Below are 20,196 nucleotides of genomic sequence, written 5' to 3'. Positions count from 1 at the left end.
GACCATGATCTTCGTTTTTTGTTTGTTAACTTCCAGATTGTTGTCTTCAGTGTATTTAGTGAAGGAGGCCAGCTGGCGTTGTAAACCAATTGGGGTCTTAGACAAGTTGTATGAGGTCATCAGCGTAAAGGAGTCTTGGAACTTTTATGTTGCCCATTACTGGGGGAAAAGATCGTGACTCGGAATTTGATTCTTTATAGTCCCCAAAATACACCAGGAATAGGGCCAGGGCGAGAGGGCAGCCCTGTTTGACCCCTTGGGTGGTTGGCATCACTGCAGAAGGCAGCCCCCTTGAGTTCAGCTGGACCTGGACGGTGGTGGAGGCGTGTAAGGCTTGTAGCGGGCCCAGGATCTCCGGTGGAGAATTCCAGTTGCTTAATTTTTCCCAAAGTTTTCTTCTGTTAACTAAGTCAAAAGCCTGGGTAAGGTCTATGAATGCCAGGTATAGTTTCTGATTACCTTCCAGGGCTTTTGATTTTAGTATGCTCAATAGGAAGATGTTGATGCTGGTTCCTATTCCCTTTTTAAACCCGTATTATAGAGGGTGGTCGCAGGGTGATTTTTTTGCCCATGAATTGAAGTGTTCCAGGAGTAAGGAGTCATAAACCTTCCCTATGACATCAAGTAGAGCCACCGAGCGAAAATTCCTTGGGTCGTCTTTTCTTCCTTTTTTGAATATCCAAATGATCACCGCTGAAGTCCAAGTGGGCGGGATCCTGCTGTGTGTCGAGCATCTTTTGAAGATCAAGCTTAGTAGATTTGCCCAGTCTTCTAGAGCAGATTTTAAGTTTGCGTTGGAGAGGCCGTCGGGGCCTGGTGCCCTTGAATTCTTCAACTTGGTTATCGATCGTAATATGTCCTTTTGCTCATGGAGGTCGTCCCAGGGAACAGATGCTGCTTGCGGAGCAGCTAGAGGAAGCGCGTCTGGGGAGCTAAACAGTGTTGAATAAAAATGTATCCATGTTGACTCAGGAATACTGTTTCACAGCGCTAATTCGGTGGCTTTGCTCCGTGGGTTAATCAGCTTCCAGAAGTCTCTAGAGTTGCTGTTATTGATTTGTTCCAACATGGCCTTGGAATCTTTTTGGTAGAGAGCGAGCAGATATAATCTTAACCAGTTTTTGTAATTTCTTATCGCCTCATTTGCATGGGTTCTGTTGGTAGCTGTGTTGTGTCGTGCAGCAGTTCTTCTGGCTCTGCGGAGCATGTTGCGCTTTGCCACCAACAAGGCGTCAAATGTGTGTGTATGACACGGAGGATCCGAGTTGGAATCGTTTGCACCGGTAGAGATGGATCTGTAGGGTTGCAGGAGCAGTCTATAATCCACTTCGAGTCAGTTTCCACTGCTTCCATAAGAGACTGTGATATCTCGGATGTTCGCCCGGGTGACCCTTACCCGGTTTCCCTTGCTTTCCGGTTCGACTACTCCCAGGTAGTGGGTGTTTGGTGGTTTTACTGGTGACCATTTTATAAACAGAAGGTTGTGGTCGCTTTGAGTTGTCTGTTGAACACTGAATTCAGCCAACCGAGCAAGAAATAGCTGGGAGGCAAAGATGTAATCAGACCACGCTTCCATGTTGGTGTATTGGTAGTATCGGGTAGCGTAGTTGCTGTATTGTAAAGTTGTCTAGATGTCATTAGCTTAGACCACTCCGTAGGCAAGCTTGGTAAGCTTGGTAAGGTGTAGACTATGTAGGATCTGGGGGATTCATAGGGCATTTGATGTTAAGGTCTCCACAAATAATGACCTCGCAAGATCCCAGCTCTAAGTATACGGAGTCCAGTGTAGTTGTTACTAGGCCGAACAATGAGTCACTTTGGATTGCCTTGGGGTTCCAGTAGATGGTCATAACCAGCAGGTATGTGTGCGTAAAAGATTCTGCGACAACCTCTTTGGGAAGCCATGGGAGGAGGTCCGCTAGGACGAATGGTGACTTCAAGATGGTCTTAACTATTTGTAAGCCGCTACCCATCTGAACTGCGATCATCAATCCTGAAGATGGCCTGCCTTTTTCCCCCGTCAGTGCCTCTGAGAAAGCGATTTCGAACCCATCAAACATTGGTTTTGTTTTCAGCCACAACTCTTGTAAACACAAAATGTTGTATCCTCCTAGGTTGATGTCTCCTGGGGTTGTTAGGTGAAGGAATCCCCTTGTATTCCAGCTGGCTAAGGAAAGTAACTGAGGATCTGTAGAAGTGGTGGCATGCGATGGTGGCTATTTGTGAAGGTGAGTTGATAGGGCTTTCGGGAGCCACGACTATATTTGGGACTGAGGATCTGGTCTGCAGGGAGCCACCTTCTTTTCCTCCCCTGGTGCCCTGATAGGTATTGGGTGATTTTTTTGATCGGGATGTTGGGTCTTCCCTTTGGGAAGATGACTGAGCTGTGTCCGATCTATAGCCTGACGAAGACCCTGAGTGTGGTCCTTCTCTTGGCAACGATTCAAGATTTTGTGAGGCATGATGCCTGAATCGTTTCTCCGTCTCTCCAGGGCATTGATATAGCCTTCCAGATAAATTAGTTTTGAGTTCATCATTGCAAAGATGGATGTGTGGTCTTTTAAAGAGTTGTTAATCGTCTCATATAACTTGCAAAATGATGATAATGCAATAGTCACGGAAGACATGATGGACATGATGTTGGTATAAGATGCATCACTTAATCTTCTGTTAGCAGAGAATCTTGGTGGTGATGTTGGCGGCCACGGCCGCGGAATTTGTTGGGAATTATGAGGATGTACAGCAGACAAGGGAGGTGTATCCACAAGAGCTTCTCGGTCTTGCTCCTTCCTTTTTGTTGGCCCTTGGATGGAACTAGAAGCAGGCGCCATAGTAGAGATGGGGACGTTATCAATCTTCCCCTGGCCATGATTTTGAATCGGTAAGGTGCCCTGAGGTCGAAAGTTGCTTTTGTGCGCTGGACCTGTAGGTATTGTTGACAGACCTATAGAGCCAGTCTGTGCTTGAGGTACAGGGCTTACAGATGGATATCGGCTGGCTTGACCAATATGATGGGGTGGTGAGTCCACAAGCGAGAGCGCTGGTTGTGGGGCCAGTTTTGACACTGGAGGAGTTAGCTGGACCCGGCCCCGCTGTTTCTCAGAGGTAGGTAGTAGAACCGCTGGCATGAAGTTAGTAGCATCTCTTACTTGCTCTTTTGCAGTTGGTGGAGGGACTTGATCCGAAGTGCTAGATTCACTCGTTGAATGAGGTATTGTGGGAATGAACAAGGGTTCGAGAAGTGCTTCCAATAAGTCAGTGTCCGAAATTTCCCCTAGCCCATTTTTGTTTTCTTTTAGCTTGCCTTTGAAAGAGATGTTTCAAAGAGTTCTCTAGGCGCATGCTTGTAGATGGGTTTGGCGGGGGGCCCTTTTTATTAGGCTTTTTTGTAGATGATCTCTTGTTTGCAGTTGGGATATCGAATTTTTTAGTAATCAGCCGGAAAGGAATGCCATGCGGTTGGCAAGTTGGAGGGCCTTGCCTTGCTCCCTCTTTCCTTTCTTCATTCATCCATTCTTCATTCAAAGTATGGAGAACTTGTAGGACCTCTGAGTTTGGTAATGGCTCATAAGTGGCTGGATTATGGCCGTGTGGCCGAGATTCATCCTTGGGGTCATCCTCGGGGTCCGGTGCTTGGCTTGAGCCAGTAAGTGAGGTCAAAGCACGCTGGCCCGGCTGTGTGGCAGGTGTGGATGCTGGTGGATCATGAATCTGTGCACTTGTAATTACGAGTGCCATCGCAATATCTTCGTTGGCTACCAGATGACGCTGAGGGGCCGCTGCACCAGCTTCCAGCAAGTTTAAGGTTGTAGCAGCCCCGGACTCGCTGGTTTGAGCGTCAGAGATCTGGGAGCTTCGGTCCACGTCAGCTCCTCTGCCAACTCTCGCCCTTCCAAGGCAGTGGCTTGAGTGCCCCCATTGCCCGCCCACAGGCCCCACCGTCCCCCGGCATGGGTGGCCCCCCTCCTTCGAGGGACGGCTCTTCCATGCCTTCCACAAGGAGGGGCAAGGGCAAGGGTGCCACAGGACCACTTTCTCCCAGGTCTCCTGGGTGCCTCGCACATTCCGGCGTCTCTCCAGGGGCCCCCGCCATCTGATCCAAGGTGCAGGCGACGTCAGCTGGCAAGGTGAGTCCGGACGTAGGCTGAAACCAACCCGTTGGCAGTTGTTTTTGTTTTTGTTTATGAATATGCGGCTGCAGTGTTTGTTTGGCAACCAGCGCTCTTTTAGAGGAAAGATTCTGTAACGTGCCTTCCGGCCGCTTTAGCCTGCAATGGCTAAGATGCCCACTTGGGGTATAGTGGGCTTGTTTGTGGGAGGTGTCACTGTGAAAGCGTTTAAGGGGACATTGTCAGAGTGAGAGCTTCGCAACCTACGGGGCTCCTCATCGAGGCAAGAAGTGGTGAGTCGGGAGTCCAGGGGTTCGCCGCCATCCACCCCAGCCGCCAATAGACTGCCACAGACTGCCCACTCTCACACCACTCCGCTCCGCTTCGCTCCAAACAGTAGCCTTTGTAGAAAAAGGCGCCAAAACAGTAATCACAGTAGAAAGACTGCAGGACTGAGAGGGACTGCCCACTCTCACACCACTCTGCACCGCTTCGCTCCAAACAGTAGCCTTTGTAGAAAAAGTCACCAAAACAGTAGTCACAGTAGAAAGACTGCAGGACTGAGAGGGACTGCCACAGACTGCCCACTCCAACACCACTCCTGGAAAATAAAAGGATACAATAAATTAAAAATAGGGTGTTTAAAAATTGCTTTGTTTTTCTATCTAACCAAAAATATATGCTTTTGGGACAAATATGTCAAAATGGTCTACTTCAATTTTGTAGATTTTTTGGCATACGCCTACAACGTACGTGGATCGGGGACACACTACACACATTTAGAAAAGCAGATGAGGCCGTTTTGTAGTCTAAATTCACTTTTTTATATTTCCTAAATGTATCTATATTTTAGGTGTGCACATTGGAACAGAAAAAACACATTAGACAACACATATGCAAACACACAAAAAACGTACTAAAATGTAGGATGGAAACCATTACGACTCACTTTTCAGGCATATGCACAACACGTGGAAAACACGCATATGGAAAGAGCCTCTTTGGCTCCAGTTCATGACCAATGGCGACCGTGACGGCATCCGACATTAGGCCCCTGCATGTGCTGTTCTGGGAATGCCGGGCTCTGAATATCATGTGCCCCAACTGCTTTACCGTGCCACCCTGTGTCTGTGCAGAGACCGCAGGCCTGGAGACCCCGATGGCTGGCTTGGTACGATTTGCATCTCACCGTATATACGGGGGCTGTGGTTATGCGCCACTGTACCCACAATCACAGATAGGTGCTACCTTCTGCTATCCGCAGAGCACTCCCCTTAGGTTATGTTATGCCATAACTGACACTCAACACCTGCCTTTCCCCCAATTGGATATGAGAGTGATACAGCAACAGCGACCCTGCTGGCTTAGGACACAACCAGACATAGCAGGTTGTCAACGGAATGCAACAGCTACCAGATGCATCCAAAATAAATTCAAAATGACAATTTTTTCAACTGCCGCATGGTAACAGTCTAAAGCAGGAGGGTTGAAGTCTCTGTGTAGAAATAAACACACTTTTTTCTGCTGTTTTCTTGACAGTGTGGTAAATCGCGCTGTGGCCCTGAAGAAAGTGGAAAAAACAATATTTACCACTGAAACCGGTAGGCCAAGGGTGACCCCCCAGACTAATGAGGGGGCAACATATGAAAGCACTATATCTGTTTCACCCATTCTAAAGTGAAAATTGATGATTCCTTTTTGCAACAAATTTTGTGCCACTCAACGATAGGTGAACACAAAAAGATGTTGCTGTGAAATACCGGGATTCGGCACTCACTACCTTTAACTAAAAACAGCAAGGAATTGGTTTGTCTGTTTTGACATGATTTGTAACGTGTGGAATGCGGAGCAAAGAGACTGAATAAGATTTGACTAATTTCATTTGCGAAATATTCCGCACTATTTCTAAGAAAATCAATAGGTGAGTAGAGCTAGATAGGGCAAGTTTTCTCTTTCTTTACCCTAACCCCAGATAAGTGGACCACCAGCGCTACATAGGGATATAAATAGCTAGGGTTAGTTAATATGTTGGAGGGCAAGATATAATTAGCTAGATATTCAGTAGAAATGTTGAAAGAAATTTTGAAATAAAAACCTGTGATATCTGTTGTGTGATACAAATACTTATTTGCCCATAACACACTTCAGCAGTGCACAGGACCCGAAGAGGAACATTCCTCATCAGAGCGCTTAGCATAGGCAGGCATGTCACTTACTTTGTCCCAAGTGCATCTAGCAGACAGGCAAACATCAGGAAAACATTTGTTCAACAGAATTCAGAGCTAAACATTTCAGAATAATAATTCGACGCCAACCTCAACTATAGGAAAATGACAAAAATCAATTTCTGACATCAGGAACAGTGCACGCATGCCACTTCATTGTGATATCCAGGTAGCTATTGATTCATTTCTTCACATGCTTTGGGTCCAAAATGTGTTGGCATTTTGAAGTGGTGTAGAGTGCAGATGGTGTAAAGGAAATTCCAGGTGCATTAGCCTTTAGTTTGGACTGAGGTAGCACCCTCTTATTGTGGTCTGCTGGTCTCACCTTAGCGGAGGCTTTCAGCTTATCAGACACCGCCGGTCAAGGCCGCTGCAGACCGACATTTGTAGTGCACAGTAACGCAGCCCATGCCATAAGTAGACAGCTGTGTGGCTCTTCTGTTCCTGATGTTTGCAGCAGAATTAGCATGGTTTTCATGGAGGATGCAGCGCAGACATTTTCTGCAGCATTTAGGCTCTCATCTGATGCCTCCCTATCATCCTGCACACAGACTGCACATTGCACGCTCTCGCAGACCTCACAGAAAAGGGTGGTTCAGAGACAGACTGGCCTCACAGACACCCTAAAGAATCCCGATAAAGAGTTGGAACACAGAGATTGAGGACCCTACGAGAGAGAGATCCTAGACCGATGAACAACATATATTAAAATAAGTATGCAGAGGATGAGAGCGTGGCGTTTCAGAGATAGACAGCTGGAGGTGCATTTATGGGTGTAGCCTAAATTGCATGCACACACCAACACGCACAAAGTATGATATAAATCCATATACTTTACTTTTAGTCAATTTATGGCGCTCTGCCATGAGCCCTGAGGCGTGAGGGCGCATACAAGATGAACAAACATGAAAAAACTGAAACTGAAAATGTCGTCAGCTAGTAAAGGGAAGGGGCGAAGAAATGGTGAAAGTAAATGTCAGAAGTCAGTGAAAGAGCCAGGTCTTAAGGGCCTTCTTAAACGAGGAGATAGAGGGATGCTGTCTGAGAGTGCATGGAAGAGAGCTCAATAGTTAGGGTGCCTCGACCTTCTTGAGTTTATTGCGCGGGAGTATCAACAGATTCTGGTTGCTTGACCTTAAAGCCCTACCGTTGACCTTATCTAGGATGTGATTTTGCAGGTATTTGGGCATTTAAAGACTATTGTCAATAGCCTGAATTTAGATCGTCACTTAACAGGCAACCGATGTAAGGAATGTTGGGCAGCTGAGATATGGTCACGCCGAGCCAGACCCATAGTTACTCTGACTGCACCGTTCTGACTACCTGAAGTCTGTTGGAGTCCATTTTTCCCAGACCGACCAGGAGGCTGCTGCAATAGTCGATCTTTGCCCCAACTATGGCTCTGGCGATGGTTTTCGCATTCGCTTGCGAGATGAAAGGGCTCAGGTGGGATAATAGTTTAACGTAGTAAAAGGAGGCGGCGACAACGCTGCTCACGTGAGCTCTCATATTGAGGGACTGATCCAATACCACACCTAACATTTTTAATTATGGTTGAGGGAAAGTTTCCACAGCGCCTAGCCTGAATGATTTGTACGAGGGGTCCAATTTGGAGAGGTAGTTGGGGTTACCTACTATCATCAGCTCCGTTTTGCTTTTGTTCAGAGCCAAATTGTTACCCATCATCCAATTATCAATTAGTGAGAAGATTCTGTTTAGCTCTTGTTCGTTCTGGGATTTCTTTGCATGCACCTGTGGATCATTTGTGTGGATTGAATGTATAAATCCCTACACACTCATACACTGGCCAGACAGACACAAGCATAGATGCTGTGTGTTTGTGTGTGTGTCTGATGCACGCATAGACTACACCAACATAACCTGATCCTCACCGTAATCCCTTCTGCAGCCTCTCCTTTCAACAACATTGTTTCTGGCCTTCCATCAAATAATGTTGAAAGCAGCAAACCTTTTCGTTCAACAGGTAACAGAGGAGAGAAACAAAGTCTTTCCACTTTGCCTTTCCTCAATCCCATCAGGAGGAAAATAATGAAGGCACCATTGTCACTCCCACTTTTGGTCGCAATTGCAGTGATACGTCATTCCTCCAATCCAATGGTGTCCTCGCAATCCCACTGGACCTTAAGGGATGTAAAGTGGAGGTCATGTAGAATAATGTCCACAGCTTCCTTGATGCTCGACCTCTCCATAGCCCTCTCCATTTTGGTATGATCCTGGAAGGCATTATCCATCATCAACGTAGATATATCTAGATTGTAAAAGCAAATCCAGAACTGGATGCTAGGCAGAGCACACAGTGTTCCTATGTTGTTATTTATTTGTATACATTTGTGGAGTGCAGGGTATGCACCTAGCTTGCTCTCTTGATAATAGGACTGCATGCGAGGGAACAAGAGTAATGTGGGAAGGGACCTTGGAGAAAGCTGGATGGTCTTCATTGTTCCTAATGGCATGTGGGACGTAGATACTGGCATGGCCGCAGAATCAATGTAGAAGCCATGAACCCCAGTCCCGGATTTGGTGCAGATTGGTATTTGAATAAGGGACACCTAGGAAAAGCATTGGCATCTGGAAGGGTTATGAAGCCTGAATTTACAGGTTGGGCAAGGAGAGGTCAACTTGGTAGACATTCTATATATTTATGTCTTTATTTATTTGTATAATTACAAACCTATCCCCACGGCATAAACTACTTTCTTTTAGCAGAGTGGAGGGTAGAAATGATGCTGTGGTTCCAGTCCTTTCCTTTTTACACAGCCCAGACAACGGATGTTGCTACTGGGGCGGTTTCAGCAGTCAGGCCAGGATTAATCATGACTTGCATTGGAAAGAAATGATTGAATGTCTGGAGTGTTCTTGCCTTCTGCAATACTTCAGTATTGGACAGGCCCTGTTATAACAGATACCAGAGGTCAGCCAATGTGCACCCATTACCAGTGACCCTTGCAACTACATTTCATTACTGCATACTAATTACAAATATTATTTGAAGGTTATTGAAAAATGAACAATACTGTCAAGCAACAGGTTGAGTTGCAAAGTGTGCTGACAATAGACTTTGTTCCTGGTGGACACAAAACTCAACAAGTAAACAAGAAGACTGCCAACATCTTTTCCATTGTGGGGATCACCTACTACCAAGATCCCCAAATAACCGTTGTGTGATGCCTGCCGGACTAAAATATAGGTGTACGGTTTACTTTTTTTGTAAGCACAATTATTATTACTCTGGTGCTGTAGGTCATCCGTAGCTTAGCCAGACAGTGCTGATAAACTGTTTTTAATTATGCTTCAGTCATCCGCCATTATTTCCGTCTTGGCTTAATGGCTATTGTACTGGGATCAAATTTACAACACAGTTGTACCTGTAAGAGAATAAAAGGTACTGAATGGTACCCTTATTACCGCAATTATTTTTGTATTTATAGAAGCTCGACTCAAGGTGACCTAGCTCAGGAACTTTTAATGCATGTAATTCAGTGTTTAACCATTAGGCACTCTCCATCCACAGTTAGCTTCAAATGGTCAACCAAAATAGAGAAAAGGAGCAAGAGATATATAAGCGTTGGTCTCTTGTCCTTTTGGAAGTGCGTCATACCTTTGAGCTGAGCCTCATCGCACAATTTAAAAAATACAAAGAGTTGTTACTCCGTAGGAACCCTCAGACCATCAATTACTGGCTGGATGTTGGTCTTAATACCGTTTTCAATTTCTGGTTGTCTGTCCTCTTCCAGGTGCAGGAGCAACTGAATTTCATATTGGCCACTCTGAGAGCTCTCAAGATTTTAGACTGCAACAGTAAGGATCTTGCACTGGAGCTGATGACCTTCTTTCAACAGGCAACACTTAAACACAGGTGAGTGAGGAGCATCAAAGCTGTTCTTCCAGAAAGGTACAGGCAAAGCCTTTTTTAAATCTTGTTTTTACAGAGGTTTTATAAAATATAGTTTTTGGCAGGAGTACCGTTGTTCTACTGTATAATTCTTAAGTAAAATTCTACTTGGTCCTTTCAGTCTGGATATTTCATTGACTCCCAAAATATAGCCTGAAATGTGAAGGCAGGCACATAGCCCTAAAACGTGGGCCATTCAAATGAAAACTACACCTTGTAATGGCAGACGTATGTAAGATGGGTGCAAGGTGCCTAGAAGTACTCACTGAAGCAAGAGGTTTGCCAATAGTAGCATCCTATTAGGTGCAAGAAATCCACCACTGGATTTTTTTTAATTGTTAAGCTGCTTTTTTAACTCTAATGAAACACACTTGTTAATGAACGAAAATGCTGTTAGTCCTTGAATCTTGGTTTTCTGGATAAATGCCAGTGCCCCTTGTCTGGGTAGGTGGCACACAACAAGAAGTGTTTGTACTTTGTTGTGGTGGGTTCCCAGGTGTCTGGGTAACTTGTAAGGCTCTGAAGCATATTGTATTCTGGTCCATTGGAACAGAATGCAAGAGTCCCTGGATCTGTTACTTTCTTTGTAGGGGTATCTAGAGGGGAAGGTATGTGTGTTTTTGGACAAGGTCTCATGTAACTGGTTGGGCAATTAGACTGGGACCAGGTGCCACTACCTGCTCTGTGTTGTAGGGCTAGGATAAGGATTAGGCAGATCCCACAACTCCCCCAGAGGTTGCCATTTTGATTATACTATGCCATTTTTAGCCGCTTGCTTCTAAGCTGAGAAATATGCTTGCATTATGGGAAAAGGTGTTTATGCTGAAGGCAGACCTGCACATTAGCACATGACAAACATTGGGAAATGAAAGCATGGAAGGTCGCTTCTAAACTATTGCCAGGCCTTGTTTGTCAGCACACTGTCACGACAAACAAATGCAGTTAGATCAGCCGCTGCTTACACCTGTAAACTTGTCGCAGCTTGTAGACCTTTTCTGTGTACTTCTAACAGCATCACCCTAGTCAGAAAGCTCATCATGTCAAAAATTGACTATTGTAGTGCCCTCTACCCGGGGACTAGTCAAGGGAACTTGAATAAATTACAAATCACCCAGAACAACGCCATCAGGGCAGCGCTAAACATTCCCAGAAACCACCACATTTCTGAAGACAGAACTAATCTACAGTGGCTAGCTGTCAAGGAGATAATCTCACTTAAAACACTTGCCCTTACACACAAATGCGTGGCGAACAAGCCCCCCCCCACCTCTGCAACCGACTCTCCCTCCACACCTCCACCCAACCTCAAAGAACCGCCCAGACCCACTGCCTATCAATCCCAAGGTTCAAACTTCAAAAAGCTGGGGGCGTGAGCTTCCCTGTCCTAGCATCCAAGCTTTGGAACACTCTCCCTGCTACCGTCCGATACGAGGACTCATTTAACACCTTCAGGTTGAAAACAAAATCAAGGCTCCTTGCTCAGAACTGAGTCAGTCCGCTATTGCTCCATGCACCACAGTTCCGAGTCACCTGCCTCTGCCTCTAACTCCTTGTTAATTTTATGGCATATTCTACTCGCCGAACTTTGTTAAGACTATGACCTTGTCTATTCTCCTTGTTATGTTCTGATCACAATGCAATGATCCCTGCTCGTTTTACATGTCTGCCCTTATATCTCCACTTCAACTACTGCTGTAAATACGTGTATGTAACTATGTATGTAAATAATTTCAAGTTTGGCGCCCTGATGCCCCCGGGCCTGATGGTGCGCGTTACAAATAAACAAATACAAGATAAGGCAGGGAAGCTTCCCTCTGTAAATGGTCATGGTTTGTTCGGCGTGCTGGGCACCCAGTCCAACCAGGAGTCTGTCAGATAACCAGTCGGATACAACGACTTATTTATCTCCAACTTTGAAGTTGGTTTCAGGCATACAAATGTTGAAAAGCAAATGTACCTTTGCCTGACCTTGCATATTTAGAAAGGGACACTGTGAATAAAGGTAAGTGTTAGTTTGCCCGTTCTTAGATTAAATTAGAAATGTATTAAGCGCATATCCTTGCGGAACCCGGCAGAAAAACTGCATCACAGCGCAGGTGATAACTTGACTTGCGGAGGTAGCTATCTTCATGAGTTCTAGGTTCAATCACACAGGAATGTTTTCAGCTTTGAACGAAAAATAGCAATAGAAGTGATATTCCATAGATCTACTGTAAGTGCGTTCCATAGGAGCTGGCCGCTGATGGAAAAACAGCGATCCCCACCATTAGCATATTGGGATGAGGGGACAAGTAACAGGTTTTTACCAGATGATGGTAAGGTTCGAGATGGCAGATAGAGTTGAATTGTTGACACTAAATGCTTAGGTGCTACGCCCTGAATGCATTTGTGTACGAGACATAATGTTCTACTTCGGTAGGCAGAAATGGGAACTCTCTTGGGTAGAAGACCAGCCTGGCGGCGGCATTCTGGGCTACCTGGAGACAATGTACTTGACTCTCTGAGGATCCCAGAAGGAGAGTGCTGCCATAGTCAAGCCTGGCGTTCACCATTGTCCCTAAAATGCCTGCACGTTCTGTTTTAGCGATAAATGACAGAAGGGGTTTCAGAAGTCTCAGTTGGTAGAAGACCCCCCTCACTACTTCAGAAACCTGGGCTTTCTAGTCCAGTTGCACATTTTTGTTTGCTCTCTTCACCGATAAAAAGAGATGGGATAATACATTTGAGAAATATTTTTCTGAGAGCTGACGGTGTGTGTGTGATTAGTTTATTTAGCAGAACAATCGCTGCTTCTCCCAAATCCATTCCAGAAGCGAGAGAGCAAAGAAGAATCAGACCTTTACACATCATTAGCCTTAGAATAACATGTAGATTTGCCTGCTCACTGAACGTCCAAGCAAATCCACATGCTTCTTTGTAGCAAACCCCTAGCTGCAGTCACTAACCCAATTAGCCGACCTCTGGGTTGGCCCCTGTAATATAAAAGGGAGAAAATAACCACAAGTAGCTTCAGAATTGGAGGCAGAAAGAGTATGTTTTTATGTGGCAAAGGTGCAAGGATGAGAGAAGCAGATTGGAGGAGAGGAGACATGGGAGTGGTGAGGCTGAGAGGAGGGGCTGAAAGAGATGCAGAGAACAGGAAGTGGAGAGAATGTTAAAGGGAAGAGGGAAATAGTTGTAGAGGCAAGGCGCGGAGGTAGGTAGGACATCATCAGGGGGAGAGGAGGATGTGAAAGATTATCAGAGGAGAGGAGAGGAGATGGATAGACCATGATTAGTAGGAGAAGGGAAGGAAAAAAGCTGAGAGAGGAGGTGGGGAGAATATCAGGAGGAGAGAAGGGGAGGTGGAAAGAACATCAATATGAGGAGGTGAAACAGGAGCAGAGGCGAGGAAAGGAGATTAGAGAATCTGTCACGTCAAAATGAAAGCAGGCGACCAAGGAGCAGAGAATTGCAGAAGAGGAGAAAGAAACATCAGTTAGAGGAACAGAGGCACAGACAAGGGTGGAACGGTAAAAATGTGGTACTCCAAAACAAGCAGGGGAAGAAGAAAACCGTTGTTGTAGGAGGGACTTAGGGAGGATGGTGGAGAAAGCAAGGAAGGAGGAAGGGAAAACGGACGATCAGTAAGGCTGTGAGTAGAGAGAGAGAGATCATTTTCTGTTGAATTTTGAGGAGGAATGGTGAAAAGACAATGAGGTGGAGGTTGGAAGGAGAGAGACAATCCGTGTATAGAAGGACAGTAGAGGGAAGACCTCAGAGGATTAGAAGTAAGAGTTGGTTGGACGGTACTGGGTTCCTGAAGAGACTTTTGACTTAGTGAAGGAGGCTGAGCGAAAACAGTCCCCAGAAGACAAGAAGGGGCTAAGCACCACAACCCAGGATCCTAAAGAGCCATGCAACTGACCACATCTTGACGAAGCAAGGCCCAGCGTGGTGGAAACAAAGTTATCTAAATCAAAACAAAAGGGATGGCTGGAAGGTTTTGAGTTCATCTTAACCTCTGGCATTACCCTGGACAACCCTCCAGACCATAGTTCTTCGCCTGCCAAGCTATTACAGAAGGGGAAAGACCATATGCAAATCTGGCTTGTTGCCACCCCAAAAGGAGACGTCTAGCCCAAAGTGCTTGATCGAATCCCTGCTGCACGAGACCACAAGCATCCCCAAACATGTTTGCCTCATCAGTGAGGAGTAGCTTGGGTCTCTAGGCCTAGCAGGCATGGGATCTGCATCTGGGCATACATGTCCCACTCAGGGTGACTAAAGCAAAATAAAAGGGCAGATGGCTGGAAGGTTTTGAATGAATCTTAACCTCTCGCATGGCTCTGGGCAACCCTCCAGACAATCGTTCTTTGCCTGCCAAGCCATTACAAAAGGGGGAAGACCATATGTAAATTAGGCTTGGCCCCACCCCAAGACGTGGGTCCCGAGCCTGCTGGGCCTAGGGATCCAAGCTACTCCTCACTGATGACGCCCAACAAGGCCGAAACATGTCTGGGGATGCTTGTGGTCTCATGCAGAAGTGATGTGATCTAGAAGTTCAGGCTGGACTGCCCCTTTTTGGGTGGGACCAAGCCTGATTTGTATATGGTTTTCCCCTTCTGTAATGTTTTGGCAGGCTGAAAGACGATGGTCTGGAGGGTTGCCTAGAGCTGTACCTGTGGTTATGATTAATTCAAAACCTTCCAGCCATCACCTTTTTGTTTTGCTTAAGTCACCCCCCGAGTAGGACAGGTATACCCAGATGTGGGACCCGAGCCAGCTGGGCCTAGAGACCCACGCTACTCCTCCGTGATGAAGGCCCATCAAGGCCGAAACATTACTGGGGATGATTGTGGACCAAGCAGTTCGGGCTGGACTGCCCCTTTTTGGGTGGGACCAAGCCTGATTTGCATATTGTTTTTCCCTTTCTGTAATGGCCTGGCAGGCTGACAAACGATGATCTGGAGGGTTGCCCAGAGCTGTGCCTGTGGTTATGATTAATTCAAAACCTTCCAGCCATCACCTTTTTGTTTAGCAAAGTTATCTAAGAAAAGAAGAACACAAACGACATCCTGACAAAAAAAGATACCACAGTCAAGAACCTAAAACCCCACAGCCTGTTAGAGACTCTTTGATAAATGCCGGGAGAGAGGGAAGGACCATGGTTCGGAAAGGTAGAGATTGAGTTTTTTCTTTTTTTTGCCTTTTCACCTCAGTTAACCCTACTCCTTTAGTTTTCTGTCGTTCTAGAGTCCCTTGGCACTTGGCTTTGTGTCATCTGTTGATCCTCCGACCTTTGGAAGTATGTATATGTTAGTGGAAATAATCATTTTAAAAGAAGAGTTGAAGTTACTGGCCCTCATTAGGACCTTGGCGGAGGGCCATGGCGCTATTAGCACCATGGTCCATGGCGCTAAGCTGCCAACTCCGCCATGGTGGTTGGCGGACTTACCGCCCCATTCCGACCTTGGCGGGGCGGTAAGTCCCCAATCCCCATTTACCCTTCCCCATTCCCATTTTTGCCCCATAGGGCATAATGGGAGTGGGGAAGGCGTTAATTACGCCACCGTAAATTACGGTGGCGTAATTAACAACAAGGTCCCTTAGCGCCATGGATTTTAACGCCTGCTAAAAGCAGGTGTTAGATCCGCCATGGCGCTAAGGGAACTCGTACTCAGGCGGTAAGGGTCGGCTATGTTTACGCCGGCGTAAACCCCTTACCGCCTGGGTCCTAATGAGGCCCACTGTCTTTAAAAAGCTAGCCTACAGACCCAGGGATGTGCTAATAGCAGTAACGTCCTACGGTCAGAAAGAAGAAATACTGAGAGCAGCAAGATTCCACAATGACCTAACAATCAATAGTTCCCATATTCAACTGTATCAAGACCTGGCACTCATCACGCTCCGCAAAAGAAGAATGATGCAGCCAATTACAAAGGTATTACAAGCAAAACAGATACGATATAGATGGACTTACCCTTTCGCCTCTCATTTATGTGGTAGAGCAAACAGCAGAAGATTACAAATTGTGAGGAGGGCGGTGCAATCATGCAGCTAGAGGAAGTCCAGGAACGTCCGATCGCCCGTACACGTCCCGATTCCCTAGACACTGCGAGTAAACCATGGGAATGGTCAATTGAGAAAAAGCGTAAACCAAAAAAAACAGAGAAGCCCAAAATCCAGCAACAGAGCCAAGAATGACAAGATGCGGAAGGACGCTCGAACAAGCAGCTAACCAGGGAATGTACAGCAGCAGAACAATGTTGGAGGTTTACAATACATCAAAACAGCCGAAACCTACACAGAGAAGTGGGAACAGCACACCCAAAAGGTGGGAGCTGAGAGGGAGAACTGGAAGGCGGCCAGAAGAACAAAACGTATCAAAAACTACAACAGCAGCACAATCCCGAGCCCTGGGGCACCAAATAATAAACGTGGAAAGCACAGACGCAACTCAATCCCAGCTTGTAACAGCGCAATCCCTCCTAAACCAAAATGGCTGAGTCAAGAGTCATATCTCTGAACGTACAGGGCCTGAACTCGCCAATAAAACGCTGGGCGATACTAGACAGGCTGAAATCAATGCAGACAGCGATTGGGCTCCTGCAGGAGACACATCTCCTCCCCAAAGACGAAAAGCGCATGTCCAGTCGGTGCTTTCCACAACAATATTTTGCTTCAAGTGGTGAGAAAAAAAGAGGAGTGGCTATACTAATTGGGAAGGCCCTAGAGTTTAAAAAACTACAAACTCGCAAAGACAAAGAGGGCAGATACTTGGGGCTTAAAGGGCTGATAAAAGGAAAATTGTACAAATCATAGCAATTTACGCTCCAAATAGCCGTCAAGATGTGTTCATAATGGATCTGCTGGGCAGACTCGGCAGCTGGTGTGAGGGCCAACTGATAGTAGGTGGGGACTTCAACTGCGTTATGGACCCAATGCTGGATAAGACTCTTCCCCCAACTACCACTGATCAGAAAAACAGACAAGCCCTGGGCCGGTTCTACAGAGAATTAGGAGTGATTGAGACCTGGCGATTCTTCCATGGAGATCGGAGAGAGTACACCCACTACTCAGCGGTTCACCTCGGTTACTCCCGGATAGATATGATCCTAGTATCCACATCATTAGTTCCGCAAATAACGGAAGTAGACATTGGAGTGGAATATCATTCAGACCATGCACCAGTGATGGTGGGTGTGGACTGGGGGGTGGAAGGGAACAGAGTTAAACCACCTTGGAGATTAAACGAAATTCTCCTAAAAGACATTGCACTAAGAGCCCATATGGAGACCGCCATCAACAACTACTTTAAAGAAAACGATAACGGGGAAACGACCTGGGGGGTAATATGAGACGCAGGAAAATCAGTGATCAGGGGAGAACTCATGTCACAAGCAGCGGCATACCACCGCGAAAGAGCACTAGTGACAAACCAACTAGAAAAAGAGGTGAAAGCTGCAGAAGCCCAACACAAGACCCGGGGCTCAAGGAAAACCTTAAGAGCACTACGGAAAATCAGAGCTCAACTGGAGAACCACACGGCGGACCGGGTGGCACAGTCGCTGCTAAAAACCAAACAATCCTACTACATACATGGAGGCAAGGCTAATTGATTCCTGGCAGCAAAACTGAGAAAACAAAAAACCCGGAACTACATAGTGCAGCTAAATGACTCCCATGGGAAACCTCACACAGCAGAGCTAGAAAAAAAAGAAATAATGAAACGATTTCACATGGAATTATTAAAGGGGTAAAATCTAGACTCAGAACATCAACTCAACTATATCAACTCTCTCCAGCTGCCCCAAATTGCAGAGAAAGACAGAACCAATCTTGGGAAACTAATTACGGCCCAAGAAATCAGCGACGCTATCACAGCACTACCAGCAAATAAGACTCCAGGTCCAGACGGTTTTGGCAATGGCTATTACAAAACATTTCGTACACAATTGCTAGGTCCACTGTCAAAACTATTCAATACAATTAGAGAAGAGGGGAAGGTCACGCAAGATATGGGGAAATCCATAACTATACTACCGCTAAAACCAGGCAAAGATCCCAAAAACTGTGCAAGTTATCGGCCTATAGCACTGCTGAACTCAGATGTAAAAATCTACACGAATATTTTAGCAACTCGTCTAATGGAAATCCTTCCAAACTTAATACAGGATGACCAAGCAGGGTTCATTGCCGATAGACGCACACAAGACAACATCAGAAGGGCAGTAGACGTCATAGACGCTGGGTGACGTACACAACAATCATTTGCAGTAGCGGCTCTGGATGCCACTCGGGCCTTCGACAGCATGGACTGGGGCTATCTGAGTTTGATTTTAGAGCGGTTTGGTTGCGGTTCAGAATTTACGAAAATGGTGCTCGCCAACTACCAACACCCATCGACAAGCTTCAGGATCAATGGTCAGGGCACAGAATCGTGGAGATTGGAAGGGGCACACGACAGGGCTGCCCTCTCTCCCCCCTAATTTTTGCAATGGCAATGGAACCATGTGCAATGCAGATCCGCCAGGACGTCAGTATCAAGGAAGTTACAATAGGTCAGGAAACACACAAAATAGCCCTATATGCGGATGACATCATGCTCTTCATGGGAGACCCAAAAAATACAATGCCCAGAGCCATGGCCCAGTTGGAGGAGTTCAGACAGGTCTTGGGGTTCTCCATAAACTTCTCCAAATCGAAAGCTATGAACATAACGGCAAGGAGAGAGGATGTCGAGACTCTGGCGAGATCATTCCCGATGCGCTGGGTTGAAAGAAAATATTTAGGAATTCACCTCGCCAGCGATCCTCACAAACTATATCAAACAAACATAACGCCGCTGTGGAAACAATTACAGGAAGACATGCGCAGTTGGGATTCCCAGGAGCTGTCATGGTTCGCCCGCATCACAGTGGTCAAAATGACCATTCTCCCCTGCCTCCTCTATGTAGTAAGCTCACTGCCAGTGCCAATACCACCAGCCAAGATCTGGGAGCTGCAGGACGCGGTATTCAAATTTATATGGCATAATAAGAAACCTAGAATCCAGAAACGAACCCTAATGCACTCCCCACATATGGGCGGTCTGGGAGTTCCAGAAATGGACAGATACATTATGGCAGCACAATTAGCGCCAATGCTGAGATGGGCGAAACCAGAAGACCATAAAGGATGGTGCAGAATCGAACAAACCGTCTCATCTGTCCCCCTAATAGCCCATCTGAGCCTGAGCAAAGAAAACCGAAAGAACAGAGAAGCCTTACTAGAAATGACAAAATGGTCTCTACTAAGTTGGGACAAAGCCCGGAAAAAGAAACACATTCCTGGTGGAATGGGTCCATATACGCCACTGATAGGCAACCCAGATTTCACTCCGGGCCTTCAGCGTGGATACTGGGTGGGCTGGGCAGGGGCAGAAACGACGCACCTGAAAGACATGTACAAAGACGGCGCTCCATTGCACTTCACAGATTGCCAGTTGAAATTCAATATAGGTGAAAATGAACGCTATAGATATGCGCAAATTAGACACTGGATTACTCACCCAACGGTGAAGAAGGCGGGCATGAGAACACCATCAGGCCTAGAACTGTCGCTTCAAGAAGGCAACACAGCAAAGGGGGTCTCTAGACTCTACAAACTCCTCTCCAACGACCAGCCAACCGACCATCTCACATACAAAACGAATTGGGAAAGAGATATGCAAGAGTCACTAACAGAGGAGGAATGGTACCAAATATGGGCGCGTGCACACAGCACCTCCAGATGCACTACAATAAAGGAATCTGCGTACAAATTGTGCCTTAGATGGTATATGACCCTGAACCGCATCCACAAAATTACAAAGTCTTACTCACCAAACTGTTGGAGGAACTGCAGGGAGAAGGGAGACTTGTTCCACATGTGGTGGACGTGTCCTAAGGCAGTCGCCTACTGGAAGGAAATACTAAGCTACATAAAA

At 46.2% G+C, this 20,196-nt stretch overlaps 1 protein-coding gene across 1 annotated transcript in view; it reads left to right on the top strand.

Annotated features, from left to right (window-relative positions):
• The window catches only part of WDR97 (WD repeat domain 97), an 847,808-nt gene that overhangs the window by 709,102 nt on the left and 118,510 nt on the right, over positions 1 to 20,196 (top strand). Inside the window, exon 20 of the mRNA XM_069621894.1 lies at positions 10,090 to 10,211. Coding sequence (XP_069477995.1) covers positions 10,090 to 10,211 — 122 coding nt within the window. The remainder of the gene's footprint in view (positions 1 to 10,089; positions 10,212 to 20,196) is intronic.

This window comes from Ambystoma mexicanum, chromosome 5q (genome assembly GCF_040938575.1).
Source record: "Ambystoma mexicanum isolate Mex_15411 chromosome 5q, UKY_AmexF1_1, whole genome shotgun sequence".
NCBI lineage: Eukaryota > Metazoa > Chordata > Amphibia > Caudata > Ambystomatidae > Ambystoma > Ambystoma mexicanum.
The sequence above is the reverse complement of the archived record's forward strand: the minus strand, read 5'-3'. Positions and strand labels throughout refer to the sequence as shown.